We start from the raw sequence: 15,438 nt of genomic DNA, 5'->3' as shown, positions 1-15,438 counted from the left end.
TTGAACGGAAGTCATGACGTGACAGACACAAAGAAATAACATGGGAGGTTTACGTGGGAAGAAGGGGGTCACTGAATCTGCAAAGGTAGACTCTGTCCACAAACAAGGTGACTAATGTTGAGCAGAAGCCTCGAGGACATTTCTGTTCTTTTGTTGAGGCCGAAAACAAGGTTGCACCTTTTCCCGGTCCAAGCAAGCCACAGATTCTCGAAGGCTAATCATTCACATGTCAGGCTGATTATGTCAAACCGATTCAGCCAGAGGAGTTTTCTCCGTGAGCTTTTCCTGTGATTTTGCTGAACCTATAATGTTCTTGAAAAAGTAGTTCAGGGAAGCAGCCATTGCAGCATAAGCTGGATTTTAGAGTAAATGCAGTTGATTGATTGCAAAGATAGCAGACAAACAGCTAAAAGAGGCAGATTAAAAGCTGATCCAACTGTCGCTTCCTTCTGTGTGTCTTTAAAAAATACAGACTTCATTACATTCTTTGCTGTTTGCTTAGTAGAGCATGTCCACCTGCTTTTAATAATTCTTCTATTTGTTTAACGAAACAGAGTGGAAAAAGCTGCTGTGTCAGCAAGGAAAAGATGGAATGTAGATGAATAGGAACATGTTTTTCTGTTTTGTCTTTTCCTGTTGGAGATGGAGTATTCATGCCACGACACTGCTCCAAATTCAATGTGGAGTCTTTAATTTTAGAGAATGATTGCTAAATATGCCACTAATTGGCATATTTAGGGATTTAGCATGTGTCAGATTTACTGTAACTCTTGCTTCATCCATCCATCCATTATCTATACGCCGCTCAATCCCCACTAGGGTCGCGGGGGGTCGCAGCTATCCCAGCTGACTCAGGGTGAAGGCAGGGGACACCCTGGACAGGTCACCAGTCTATCACAGGGCTACACTTAAGAGACAGACAACCAAGCACACTCACATGTTTTTAGACTGTGTGGGAGGAAGCCAGAGAATCCAGAGAGAACCCAGCTGCACAGGGAGAACATGCAAACTCCATGGAGAGAGAACCGGTGACCTTTTTGCTACGAGACAACGGTGCTAACCACCGATCTACCTTGCAGCCCACTCTTGCTTCACTTTTCTTCAAATAAAGCAAAGGTTTACCAGATTTATTATCCATTTTCTGGGTTACCAGGGTGACAAGTCCCTGTCTGTGTAGTACATGATTGGTTGGCTGGAAAGGAGTGACAGTATAGTAGTACAATCAATGGTAAGGATACGTTGATTAGAAACATATTTGTGAGACGTTACAAACGTAATCTGACTTCAAAACATAACTGAGAATGCAGTTTAGCTGTATAGGAACATAATTGTGTGGAAACTGGGTTGATTGGATTAGTATCGCTGACTCCACGTATAACTGTGTCACAGTGGATTAAGTCATCTCTGATTCATCCAAGATTGAGGTTTTTTTTTTTTTTTTCTTTTACAGAGAAATTAACCTAATTTTTTTTTTTTTTTAATTATTACTTTGAGTGCATCATGCAATCACAGGCCTCCAGCATCAATTCTGTGCTGCAGCTTTAGTAGCAGGTCAACAAAGAGCAGTTTATATTATTTGTTACGGGCTAAAATGAAAAACAACAGAACTAATTTCTCAAGGTCTTCTTCTCTCCTTGGTGCAAAAAGTCAAATCAACGTAATGTTTATGTAAGACCTAATTTGAAATAAATAATCCACCTGTTCATGTTTCGCTCTATTTTCCAAACAAAATTCTGAGACACTTAAACTCCTTCACTTGGGGCTGCAACCAACCCCCAACCCACAATTTTCTGACTCTTGTACTCGGCTTGCATTGGCCACAACAAACTCAGAAGTGTACTTAGAGTGCAGAGCAATTTAGGCCAAACGTTGATGAACGACTTTGTGGTTGCAGCATCAGACCTGTGGCTGTATGTCTTAGAAACTCTGGAGAAGAGAGGAGCAGAACTGACCATCTGTTGGTGAGTTGGATCAGATGGTAGGGAACTGGGCAGCCGGACAGGCCTGGTAAACATGAACATATTTCATAATAACTATCACACTAATAATATTAACTTTAATATATAAAGCGTCTTTGAAAAACAAAGTTTGCAAAGTGCTTTGACAGACCGGCCTAACAAGGAGATTCTCAAGAAGACAGTATTACAACAGAGAGCCAGTCAGGCCAAAGAGAAAAAAATGGGTGAAAAAATGCCATAGTACAGAGTAAAAGAGAATAAAGGAGGGACAACATCACATAAAGCCAAGTCTATAAAAATGGGTTTTAAGAAGAGATTTAAAGTAAGACGCTCATTCTGCAAGTAGTGAGGATGAACTTGGAACAGAAGCGTCCGTCTGTGGGTTCTTCAACTCCCACCTCTAGAAGAATCTCTCAATTATTTCTTTTTAGTTGATAACACACACTCTGACTTGGGTTTTTTTTTTTTTTATCAAGATTTTAATAGTAAAGAAATGCTTTCAAGGTGTCCTAATGCACAGTCCTTGGATAAATGGCTGCTATTCTACAGTCACCTTGATGTACGCCGAGTACAGCATCAACAAAGAATGTTATATCAGACTGAAGATTGGTAATGAAATGACTTTTAACTCCATAATATTTACATGAGTTTGGATAGGATTTCGACTGCATTCATCCTGTCAGCATGACCCAAATTCTTTTTAAATGCATTTTCAACCAGCAGCACAACTCCAGACTGCAAGATATCACTGAAATACACTCTTTTTTTTAAACCCCCCCAGAGCTCTGGTTGCACTAATGGCACCGCTATTATTGAGTGAAACTGGCTGCTGGTTATTTGTTCCACAGTTCACTTTCAGATAATTCACTCTTAACCCTGTGCAGCACCAGTGTTTTAAAGGATTGCAATGGTGAGATTTTGACAGCTGTTGGTCCCGGACCAAGGTAGTGTTTTGGGATATTTGGGGATATTATATTTGAAAATCTATATTTAAAACAGCAGCATAGTATATAGCATAGCATAGTACTTTATTCAGTTTTGCGATCAAAGTTGCACTGATGCGTTACTTGAAAAGTACTTTCTAAACACCAGACAGGACACGTTCACTCAGTGTCAGCAGTGCACGAACTTTCAAGTGAAACAGCGTCTTCATATAGAGCAGTAATTGGTTGAGAAGAAATATACCAAACACATGATGCAACAAGAATGTGCAAAGCAGCAATATATTAAAAAGCAAATGCAGTTATTCAGCTGATGTGGTCCATCAAGGCTCACATATTCTACTGAGTGATAAATCTACTGACTTATTTTGTCTGATAACAGCCAAACTCTTTCTTGGATTTATTTATTTTTTCTTTTTTATTAAGTCCAGAAGTAAGTGTGTCCAAGAGTCCACACTAGAGGTGGTTAAGGTTATAGACTGCCATCAAAACTAGCGAGGAAAGCACAATTTGTATGCAGGTCTGGATGAGCTGCAAGCAGAGAGGGTCATCTCAGGGTGAGAAAGTGCTCCTGCCCTCCAGGTGGCCTGCGGTGCTCCCTCACATTTTTATGGATTAGAATCTGTATTAATTTTACTATGCAGTAGCACTGACTTTATGTCCTCTGCAGTGGCATAAGAAAGTGTAAATGCTGCAGCACAAAAACTGGACATGCGAAGAAATGAACAAATAAATCATTATAAACACTAACAACGTCACAAAGAAGCTGCCGGAATGATTAGTATTTTCAGTTAGTTAATGTTAATTAGTTCTGAATTGTACAATCCTAGAGCATATATTTTAGAGTAACGTGATGGACATGTTGACTTGTACAGGTGTTAGCTAATAATATTAATGATAGGTGGGTGTCAAGATGACCAAAGAAGACAGAGCATTTTAAAATACAGTATGGTAGTGCAGCTTTTTTCTGTTTGGTTAATCATCATGTGTAACTCTTTACCAGTTTTATCCGATCATCCTAAACTCAAACCAAAACACTGCTTTTTTTAAATATATATTTTTTGGCTTTTGCCTTTATTTAGTGCAGTAGAGGGAGACAGGAAAGGGGGGAGAAGAATGGGGACAGACCTGCAGCAAAGGGTCGTGAGCGGGACTCGAACTCACGACCGCTGCATCGGGGAACTACAGCCCCTATTCACGGGCCGCCCGCTCTACCAAGGTTCAGCCGTGTGGTCATGAATTGATCCAGTGCTTCTTCTTTTATGACGCTTTCCTGTTGAGTTCATGCATTTCAAAGCCCCTTCTCTGTAAAAGGACATCGCAACCAGCTGAGGCCATAAATGCTGTGAAATGTGGCATCGGTATCGGCTACCAGCACATTTCATTTAATGCTTTATTTAATGAATTCTGGATGAAAATAAACAATGGTTACAGGGTTTCTGTAGTCGAAGTGCTTAAATAAGAGTCCCACTTTTTACTTACTGCATCACAGACTTAGATAATGTAGTTTTTTATTTGTTTGTGATATATTAAAGGTACTTAAACAGAATTTATTATTATTACACATTTTGCAGGGGACCAGCTGTCTTAGAATATTGCTTTTGCAGTTAGTATGCATGTATCTTGAGAAGGTTTGTACATACTGTAGAAACCAAGCAAACTTCACAAACGTTTACTTTTATGGTACGTTTGTATGATAAACACTGTTTTAACCTTTATATTTAAATGGATTGGGGAAGTTTACATCATAAACAATATTGTAGGGCCTTAATAGTTGTTCATAATTTTGATGTTCTGGGGTGTTTCATCCTTAATATTCAAACTTGTTGGGTACATTGATGTAATAAATAATATATCAGAGTTTTAATCTTAATATTTAAATTTGCCAGGTAATTTTTAAAAAAGAAATCTAGATACTGTTGTAAAGTCTTAACTTTTATGTTTATTCAGTCAGGTAAATCCGGTGTAAGGTCTCTACCTTAGGCACATTCATATAATAAATAATATTGTAGGATCTTAATGTATCAATATGTAAATGTGTTAAGAAATGTATATAATTCATATAATATTATGTATTTATATAATAAACAATATTGTAGGGTATTCACCCTAATATTTGATCAAGTTCACCAAATGTATATAATAAATAGTACTGTAGGATTTAAACCTCAATATGTAAAATACTTTGGTCAATATCATATGTTTGATATATATCGGTTTATATCAATAATAATAAGAATATTAATTGTGACTCGAATAGACTTGCCAATATGTACATCATAAACCATGAATGATATATTTGTTTCTTCCTGTCAGGGTATAAAACAAGTCAAATGCAGAAAAAAAAACCCAGCCAGTGATAATTTACATTTCACATTTTCAATTTACATTTTCTTTTATTTATATATTCACTGAACCTGAAGAGTGTTCGAGGTGGGTACATATAATGATATTGCCACCTGCAGCCTGGGTTAAATGCATAAACTGTATATACATTGTAGCGGTTCAGCTCACTGTAGCTGTGAGTGTTCAGAGTTTGTAGTGTCACAGTGACACCTGCTGGCCGGGAGGAGACTCTACATGTCGGTGTTGTGTTAAACTGAGGAGACGCACCAGCTGTTTAGGTTTGTTGACAGCACAACCAGAGTAAATACAGGTCAGTCAGTCAGTAAAAGCTGTTACTGATATTACACCGATTTATATCGTGACAGCTGCGGCACGTTTTAATTCGGCGGCTGCCTCGCCTTGTCGTTGTTAGCCGGAGCACAGCTAGCAAACTGCTAATTTAGCTAAGCTAGCCTGTCGGCTCAGTTCAGGAAGTGTAAGCTAGTGCTCGCTAATATTGACTGACTAAACCGTTGAGCTAACGGTACAACTAAGTTTAGAGGCTTTAAGGAAAAGGTAATTTACTCACAGAGGCTAATATTCCTCCGCAAGGTGGTAATTTGACAGTTAGCATTGAGTGTCTTGTGTTATCTGAAGCTAACTTCTCTAATTGTTGGGTCACACAATGGACTCCAGCTATAAAACAAAACGTGTCACTGTACAGTTGAAAGAAGGTCAAGGCTAGCATTGAATAGCCAGGGCTAACAAAATTAATGGTTGTTACAGAGTCTGACTCAGTGACTTGAATATAAAATATCGTCTTTGCAGTTGATTTAACAAGCTACTTTCGTCCCTGATTGCCGGTTCAGTCGCCCTGTGCTCATTTGCAGCCTGTCAGCTGTCATGAAAGCTTTGTGCAATAGTGCAAGAAGTATTGCACAATATTAAACTTCTCTGTTCCAAGCCTTAGTCTAGTAACCAATGCTTTGTCAAAACAGAGAAATATTATCCAAGTGTACATAAGACATGGAAAGTGAAAGCACTCATCTTGCACAGCTGCCTCTTTCTACTACACTACACAATTTATGTTAATATTACATTATGGGATTATTATCATTGGTTGGTGTACTTTAATGTGGTAGCTGCTTGAAAATGTGATAATTCTATTTACATAACAAACTGCTGACTGTTTAATGCATAATGTATAAGCTGATTGCTTGTAAAATTGACAGTGTTTGCTGTAGGTTGATGCCAAACAGATTCCCTGTGTACAGAACTATTCCTATTTTGATAATCATTTCAACCATTTCCATGCCAAGTGCCAAATAGTTCCTGCTTCCAACTTTTCAAATGAGAGAACTGACTGCTTTTTTCAGTTTTTAATCTCCCCACTAACTTAATGTCTTAGGTTTTGAACTTTTTGAAGAAGAAAAAATAGGACATTTGAGGGCAAGCTGAAATGACTAATCAATATGCAGACGTAGAGGGAAAATTAACAGGCAGCTCATTTGCTTTGAAGATACAGCTGGGTTCATTGATAATTGGAGAGTGACACAGTTTTTGTAATTTTGCCTCCTTACATCACCACAATGGATTTGAAATGCAGCAATCAAGATCTGATTCAAGTGCAGACTTTCAGCTTTAATTCAAGGGGTTTACCGTGAATATTGCATTGACTGTTTAGTAATTACAGCCATGTTTTACATAGTCCCTGTGTTGTCACAGGCTCAAAAATGATAGGACAAACTAACGTAATGATATGTCCTTAATTTGCCGTGCCATAACGACGAAACAGGCCACATCTGGCATTGAAACTGCCTTATTGCTTTGATTCTGAGCTTGTAAAAATAGAGAGAATCTGTATGAATGTTTGTTAAACCCCATGCTGAAGATGAAAATCTACACTTTAATCATATCTCTGTGGATTCATTTGAAATCTTTTGGGTAGAGAGGCAAAACTGGGGATTGTGTCACTGTCCAAATACTTACAGTAATACTTACCTAGTTTTCCCCAGCTTTATCCTCTCAATAGAGAGGATTTGTTGTATTTTAATTGTATTTTTAAAATTATATCTTGTGCTATTTTGATTAAAGCTTTTGCTTTCTTAAAGCATTTATAAAATGTTAGGAAGACTAATTGGTAATGGAAATAATTGTCAGCTGCTGCCTACTGTTGTGTAGTTTATTCTTTCTCTCTTTTAGTGGAGTTGTATTTTATGGGATGACAATGATTTTATATATTATCTTCTTCTAATATCTTGTGCAACACTCACCTCTAAAGTGATAAGGTGTTGATGCACAAGGTAGCAGATGGAAATAAAAACACTGAACCTCAAAATAGCACTTCTGCACAGTGCTTGCATAAATGGACTGAATTACTCTACACCACTGACTTTGTGTAGCAGCAGTGAGCATGTATTTGACTGATGGTGTTACAAGAAAAGTAACGTCGTCATCTGTGTTTGTCTCCTCTATTGAAACAGCCCTGAATGCTGCAGACCACAGGATGGACTCCAGTGGGAAACCCTCAACTGCACAGATCGTGGTTTTAGCCACCAGCTCTGCCCTCACTGCCGTCTTCTATTCCATTTACAGAAGCAGAGCTACGACAGTTGCAAGATTAAAGGTCAGCCACATTTCTGTCATGTGTGTAAGTGTGTGACTTTATTGCCTGTTTTGTTGCCTGTTATGTTTCAGCTTTTAATTGTAAATGTCTTTTCCACAGGAAGCAAAGAAAGTCTCGCTTGACCAAGATTTGAAAAACATCCTGTCTGAAACACCTGGAAGATGTGTCCCTTATGCTGTCATAGAAGGTTTGCTAAACTATTTTAAAAGCATAATTAAAGTTACTCTCATGTGAACTGCATGAGGCAACTTTCAATATCTGCAGGAACTTTTTTGAAATTCTACTATATAATTTGTTCATGAGCTCTTAGCTTTGACATGCATAATTAGAACAGTAGCTTCACGCTGGGTTTTCATTTATTGCTCACTGCAGGAGTGGTGAGATCTGTGAAGGAAACTCTGAACAGCCAGTTTGTTGATAACTGCAAAGGCGTCATTGAGAGACTGACGCTGAAGGAGGAGAAAATGGTGTGGAATCGCACCACTCACCTGTGGTAAGTCAGAGGGTTGAAATGATGCTATTTTGAAAATGTTAAACACAGATGAAGCTTAAATGACGGTTTTGTGCTGTTTACACAGCTCATCTGATTTATAAAAACATTTCTTTTTGCATGTTACAGTAAACACATCTGCTCCGTAAAGCTGTTCTCGTTTGAGGGAATAATCTGAAACCATGTGGGAGATTTATGTTTGATGTTTTTGGAGGGTTTTTTTTGCCCATGTTAGTCTAAATACCATCACCAAAGTCTGACATCTCAGCAGATGGAGATCATGAATTCATACAACCATTCAAATCTTACATAAAGCAGTTACATCAGTGTTGTATTAGAGGCAACACAGACAGCCGAGTGCTACACAAGAGCCCCAGACTCTGAACAACAAACATTTGCTTATTTCTTGATTGTTCTAACTTACAGATGTAGACACACATTTTGCTGTGTACCTCAACTTGTTGAAGGAAAGATTAAACATGAGCAAGGAGAAGTGCTCTGCTGCTGCTCAGTTTGCAGTCTAGATACGATTTTAGCTGCAACACATGAAACAGCATGTAAACAAACCTGTATGTAATGTCACTTTAGTCATGGTGGATTTTGTTCTTAGGAGGCACTCACTTTGTTTTGGTCATATTTATTACACCTAAACCCTTTTTTCTTTCGTCAATAATGACTTGAAAAAAAAACCCCAACAAAACAACATATTTAATACATGTTAACAATATTTTTTAATCTTTAAAATGACAGAGATAAGAAGAAAACACAATTGCTCTTTTTTTTTTTTTTTTTTTAAATGCCAAAAATATCCTTGATATTCAGTTTACCTCGATGTTTTCATCATTACAAATGGAATATTCTTTCATTTTGGACTGTTGGACAAAAACAAAATATTTGAAGATGTTATCTTGGTCACTGGAAAACCTTGGGTGACTTTCCACTGCAGGAACTCAAAGAGAGCAAAAAAACAATGTCTCATGGTAGTCACTGGATCCACCTGCAATTCTGTGGCATGTAGGAAAAAGAACAGTGGAGGGTTTGGTATTTAAATTCCTAAAGCTAATTTTACATTGTTGAGGATGATGTTATTGAGGAGACAACAACTCGACCACAACATCGAGTGGGCAAAGTCTTACGAACTGCCATCTCCTCATCCAACCAATCAGTTTCAAGCTCGCAAAGCAGTTTTTTCAGATACGCTGAGAAGAACCTCTCCCAAAAGAAGCCCAGAAAGAGATTCGACAAGGATGGTTGTTGAGGTCAGGATATGCACAAAGGTTCTGACAGTCCTAAAACAATCTAAAAGTTCCTTCAGTGAAAAACATATTATAGACCAAGCAACTGTAAATCAGCAGATTTCTGCAGAATGAAAATAATCATTGGTTGCAGCTCTAACTGTGATATTCCTGAACAGGAACAGCACAGAGAAAGTCATCCACCAGCGTACCAACACAGTTCCATTTTCTCTTGGGTCTCATGATGAAGATATTGCCTCCACAGTCCGGGTTATGCGTCCGTTGGATGCTGCAGAATTGGACCTGGAGACCACCTATGAGAACTTCCACCCCACGGTCCAGTCCTTGTCCAATGTTATCGGCCACTTCATCAGCGGGGAGCGACCCAAAGGCATCCACGAAACCGAGGAGATGCTGCGTGTGGGAGACAGTGTCACCGGGGTCGGAGAGCTGGTCCTGGACAACAATCTGATCAAGCTCCAACCTCCCAAACAGGGCTTCTGTTATTTCCTCACTCGGCTGGACTACGAGTCTCTCCTGAGGAGGCAGGGGAACAGCGTTAGGCTGTGGAGGATTCTGACTGTCGTGTTCGGCGTGGCTGCCTGTTCCATGCTTTTCTTCATCCTGTGGAAGCGATACCAGCACCACAGACAGAGTAAGAAAGAGAGGAGCATGCTCGAGGAGTTCAAGGAGCAGCAGAGGAAGCGTATACGTGAATTGAATGTGGAGGAAAGCAGCGTGTCCCCCACCAGCTGTACTGTCTGTCTGAGCCGGGAACGCTCCTGTGTGTTTCTGGAGTGCGGTCATGTGTGTGCCTGCACTCAGTGCTACGAGGCCTTGCCAGAGCCAAAGAAATGTCCCATCTGCAGGGCAGCGATTGACAGGGTGGTGTCTCTTTACAACAGCTAATGTGTGGATGTCTTGTGCGCTTGAACCTGGAAGTATGTCATTTAAAGTCAGCTTCTCAGGCTTTAAAAGGCTAAAATCAGCACTTTTTGTTGCATTTATTTTTGTTTTACTCGCTCTGATAAAGAGTTTCTGTGCTGAGTCATGATGCAATCACATTTCCAATCAAATCGAATTTGGAAAGCGTGATTCATCTTGATTGAGAAAATGACATTTCTTCTGTCATTGCGGGAGTGAAAGAAGATCTCTTTGTCCTCAAGTAACAAAACAAATATTGATGTTACAAATCTTGGCTCTACTTTCCGACAACAATCGATCTTAAAGGTTAAGAGCTTTTTCTGCGAATGTTAAAAATGCAGTACATCAATTACAAAGCATAAATGTTGTAAGTGACACAATGGACATTTTTCAGTGTGAAAACAAAGGTTACTGTTTATTCTACAAGTCTCAGCTTGTTGCTGCCATTATTCAAAATAAGCTGCTATCCTTCCTCCTGCAGGATGATGACACTGTTCTAAAATATCATATCACATATTCAAGTGTTGTGTCACTGGTTCAAGTCTCAGTTTATTAAATTTATTTGTAAGTGACCTTGTACCAAAAAAAACAAAAAAACATCACTCTCATACAAAGAGAAAAGATTCATTGTATCAGAGTTGGCCAAGAGCTACTTCTCATCTGTAGTCTCTTGGCAGGTAGACACAGGGTAAAAATAGATCCCTAAAATGATCAAAAGCAATAAAAACATCACTGAAACTTTCTCTGCAGTCCCTCTTTTAACTTCTTACAGTAAAACACGTTCATCCTGTAAAGAGCAAGACAGGCATGATGCTGTTGTGTCATTCCTTCCGAAATCATCACATTTTTCGAACAATTTCTGCTCGACCATCTTTGTCTACAATCTTTATAGCATAAAAAATGGATGGCTATAAATATATTTGTGAAATTTTATCTTAACGTATCAAATACCTTCCAAGTTTGTTTTTTTTTAATTGCCCGTCGACACACGTTGAACCACACTGAAAACTGACACTATGTTTGAATGACAATATCTTTGAAATTATTAAAAATGAAAGCATGAAATTTTCACTGTTATTTCTCATGATGTCATTGATTCAAAATCTGCCATATTATATAAAATGTAGCAGTCAGCAGGTGATATTTTCTGGACCATATGTTGTTGCATGTTACAATAATACAAGACTTACAGAATTCTTTTTAATATGAAGGTCATACAAATGAAAAGATGTTTTTGTTTAAGTATCTCAACTGACTGAACCGATATAACAAGCTGTACCACAAAAACATTGCTGGTTGTGCAGAAGGCCCCTGATGATTTCAGATGGAATAACCCTTTTTGGAAACCTCTCGTAATCATAGAAAGATACCATGGATTATGTAGTCATCTTGAGAAGCTGTGGGGGCCCATCTTGCTCTTTAGATTTGATGTCAGTGTGCACAGACTGTTGAGTCTCTCTGACAGTGTTTTCAGGTGTAGCTTCGCTGAGGTCTTGCAGTTGATTTCAGGTTGTGTTCAGTGCAGCACTCTGGAGAGCAGAGCCTGTGGTTCACACTGTAAAGAGTGAAGGGTGGTGGGAGGGGGGATAATTGTATGAGTGTCTGTCCTTGCTCTGGAGACAGGAGGCAAGCTGACCCTGTCCTGTTCTCTTTGATTTTCCTCTGGGTGCCTGCGAATAAATAAATGTGCAGCAGGTGCTCGGGCTCCACTGCCTCGGCCACAGTTCTCAGAAGAAGTGGCAGCTTGGGTTCTGCACAGGGGCGACCTCAGAAACATCAGAGCCATTGATTGTTGGACTTTGAACTTGAAATCCACTCACTGTGTTTGCACCCGAAACCTCATTAAAGACAAATGACATGTAGCCTGGTTAATGGGAAAAGGCTGTATTACTTTAATCATTTCAGTCACTAAGTAAAAAGAGGATACAAGGAGGAGGCTGACACTTCTGCCAGGAGAGGGAGGTGTTGGCCTTTGAGGATTTGAACTCGGAGAGAGAACGATTTTTAACCCCTGCTGTATTTTTGTTTCACTTAAACCTGCCTCTACATTCACATATTCAGAACATAATATCAATTCAGTTGCAGTTTATAAATCCTCATCCTTCTATAAAATACTGTGGTTAGCTTTTCTTTCTTTGACATGAAATGATTCAGTTTTTAATCAGGTGGCTAGCGATAGGTTTTCATCATAATGCTGCGTGGAAGGTGCTGACCTTTATTTTAGCTGTTATTTTTTTAGAAAATGGTTTGTATTGATTGTTCACATTTTTAGTCAGGAAAATTAAAAGCAAAACATTGAGACAGGCTAAAGGCTGGAGAAAATTCTTCAGCATGATTCAATTTTACGCCTGCAGGGCCCCTGGAGGAAGCCATTTTCTAGATTACACAAGAGTAGCCTTTGTAGTTTCAGATTATTCTGCATTATGCAAAAAAATCCTTTTTATCGTCCCACATTATGCCATTAATCCTCAGGTGTATTATTTAACATTACTTTGGGACCTTGGTATTATCATTACATTAGTATTCAGCAGCCGGCTCACAGATATCTATTTTCCAGGAGTGTGCTAATGTTGCTCGGTCTCTGAAGGAACCTGAGCTAAATGTCAGATATACAGTGTAATTGAGCAGGAAGAGCATTATGCAGTCCTCCCTGTTGGTGCCCTGACGGTACTAAAAGCCCACTTTACCGTCAGGCCTGTAGTTCAATTGTGAACAGACATTCAAACATCGATGCTGCTCATTTTCTTGCTTTATGTTCAGATTTTTCTTGCTGTGTTAAAGGTTTTGAACTACGTTAGCAACACAGTTCTGTCAGTCCTTCTGTCAGTCCCCAACTCTGGTTCAGGCTGATATGTTAAACTTTAACATTTGTCAGGCTGGATTGCCTGAAAGTTTAGGGCAGTTAGCCATTGTCCTTTGCTGTAGTGCCACTAGAAGGTTGACATTTTTAAAAACTATCTGCGTAGTACTAGCAAAAAAAAAACCAAACTGCCAAAACTAACCACGTCTCCATTAGCCGCGGCTGCACTTCTGATTAGCTAATGTTAGCATGCTAATTAGCGCAGAACAATTTCAAGAAAGTATCTAAATGCAGTTTTGCCAGCAGATATTGCAATTTTAGTTCCGTTTCACTGTAAACAGTAAAACATGAAGCATTTGCAAATGAGATACCATCAAAGGTATGACTGTCACACAAGGAAGACAACGTGAATTTGTAAAACTTGCAGCCTTTGCGACTTGCAATTGCTATTTTTTGTTTCAAAATCAAATAACTGTTCAGCCCTAATGCCAATACACTAATCCAAGATGGCAAACTCATAAACATTCAACCTGCTAAATGTTAGCATGTTAGCATATGGATATTCTGTTGCTTAATATATATTTCTAACTGTTTATGCAGTTTACAATAGTTGTAATTATTGCAGGGCAGCCCATTAAAGTGGTGGGTCTATACAGGTGATCTGTGTTTAAATGAATTCTCATGAGCACTCCTGATAAAAAAAAAAAAAGTGACAACATTAATAAATAGACAAATACAGCAGAAAGTGATTCAAGACAGCAGCTTTCATTACTTGTTTGAAAGATATTTATACTGTCAGGGCTAAAATATGTGTACAGATGCTATTTTAGGAATCAACATTTCTTACCAGAACATTTGATGATGTTAAACATTTAAAGAACAAATCAGTCCAATGTTGATTAGAATTATGATATCTTGTAAGCAGTTAATGATCTATGTCAACCCTGTTAACAGAATAAACCTTTAAAATGAATCAGTCCAATAAGATCAAAATCTCTCCAACTAAAATGAAAAGTTTCTATCAAACGTCATATTGTTGCGTCAGTACCTGAACCAGTCATGCCCTGAGGCCGCACAGTTATTGAAGAGCAACTGCAGCGACTGGCTACACAACCAGCAGCCAGCTCAACACTGAGATTATCATTACCTACATTTAGCTGTCAGAGCAAGTCTGGATCAAGTCAGACAAAAATCTGACCGGTGATTACTGATCATCGGTTGTGCGCAGGTCTGGCTAATCTCAGACAAGTCCAGTATAACAGGGAAACTCTGGAAACTATGTATCCAACTTTAACAAGTACAACAAACAAATATGGACGCTTCTCATCAGCCAGAGTCACTCAGTGCAATACAATCAAATGTCATGTTGAGACAAACACACATGGGAATCTTTCAGTCAGTCCTCTGTAATGTGTGTACAACACTTTCTGTCAGATGTACTTTCATGTCACATGTCAGAAGCTTGTAATTTCAAATGTTTATCATACACTTAGAATTCAAGTAATGATAGGAAAACATCCCACTTGTGCAAATACCACTTGTTCAGCCAACAGTCTTACATTAACAAAGCACTCTCAGTCATTGTGCTGCCAACATGAAAGCAGCAGCTCTGGTCCGACACCATGGAAACCCTTCAGTCTGCTCCTGCGGTGCTTTTAGTAGCAGGAGCTATCACTGACTGTTCTGACAGTGAGTGAACCATCAAAGACATTCACACTATTATTCCGTTCTTAAGAGTTTTGAATTTCAATGCCACATGAGGATTGGTCAAGAACTGCACCATCCGAGCTACACACAGGAATAATGATCCGTCATTAGGCCTTGTGAAAAAGGTAAGACGTCTACCTTGCAGCATTTACTCCCAGATGCACCAGTTAGCCCGGATTCAAATCCTCAAAATTCACATCTTTCAAAATAATGTGATCAGTATGGTTTTGCAGATACAGGTGATCTCTGGCAGTATAATCAGGCAAAAAGCACATCAGATAAGACACTGAACTGAATTGCACATTGGATTATTGCATAATCTGCTGCAACAACCATGGAAACTGGCTGCTATATCCTCAGTTAATGCAGAATCGTAAATGTCACTATAAGAATCCAGACAGTACGGTCAACATGTACTAATTTAAATGTACA

General features: G+C 38.9%; 1 protein-coding gene across 2 annotated transcripts; it reads left to right on the top strand.

The window, feature by feature from the left end:
- Nucleotides 1-5,468: 5,468 nt before the first annotated feature.
- mul1 (mitochondrial E3 ubiquitin protein ligase 1) lies at nt 5,469-11,242 on the top strand. Of its 2 annotated transcripts, none has more exons than XM_008293111.1 (5): nt 5,469-5,555; nt 7,708-7,850; nt 7,950-8,037; nt 8,223-8,343; nt 9,755-11,242. In XM_008293111.1, exons 2-5 carry the CDS (start codon nt 7,731-7,733, stop codon nt 10,482-10,484), a joined length of 1,059 nt encoding a protein of 352 aa, XP_008291333.1. In that variant the 5' UTR covers nt 5,469-5,555; nt 7,708-7,730; the 3' UTR covers nt 10,485-11,242. The 2 variants fall into 2 exon arrangements, with proteins under 2 accessions (XP_008291333.1, XP_008291341.1); XM_008293119.1 differs by having other exon boundaries at nt 5,501-5,523.
- The last annotated feature ends 4,196 nt before the right edge of the window (nt 11,243-15,438 follow it).

The sequence above is a fragment of the Stegastes partitus genome, unplaced genomic scaffold, assembly GCF_000690725.1.
Source record: "Stegastes partitus isolate 25-593 unplaced genomic scaffold, Stegastes_partitus-1.0.2 Scaffold20, whole genome shotgun sequence".
Lineage (NCBI taxonomy): Eukaryota > Metazoa > Chordata > Actinopteri > Pomacentridae > Stegastes > Stegastes partitus.
Note: the sequence above shows the minus strand (reverse complement) of the source record. Positions and strands in the feature narration are given on the sequence as shown.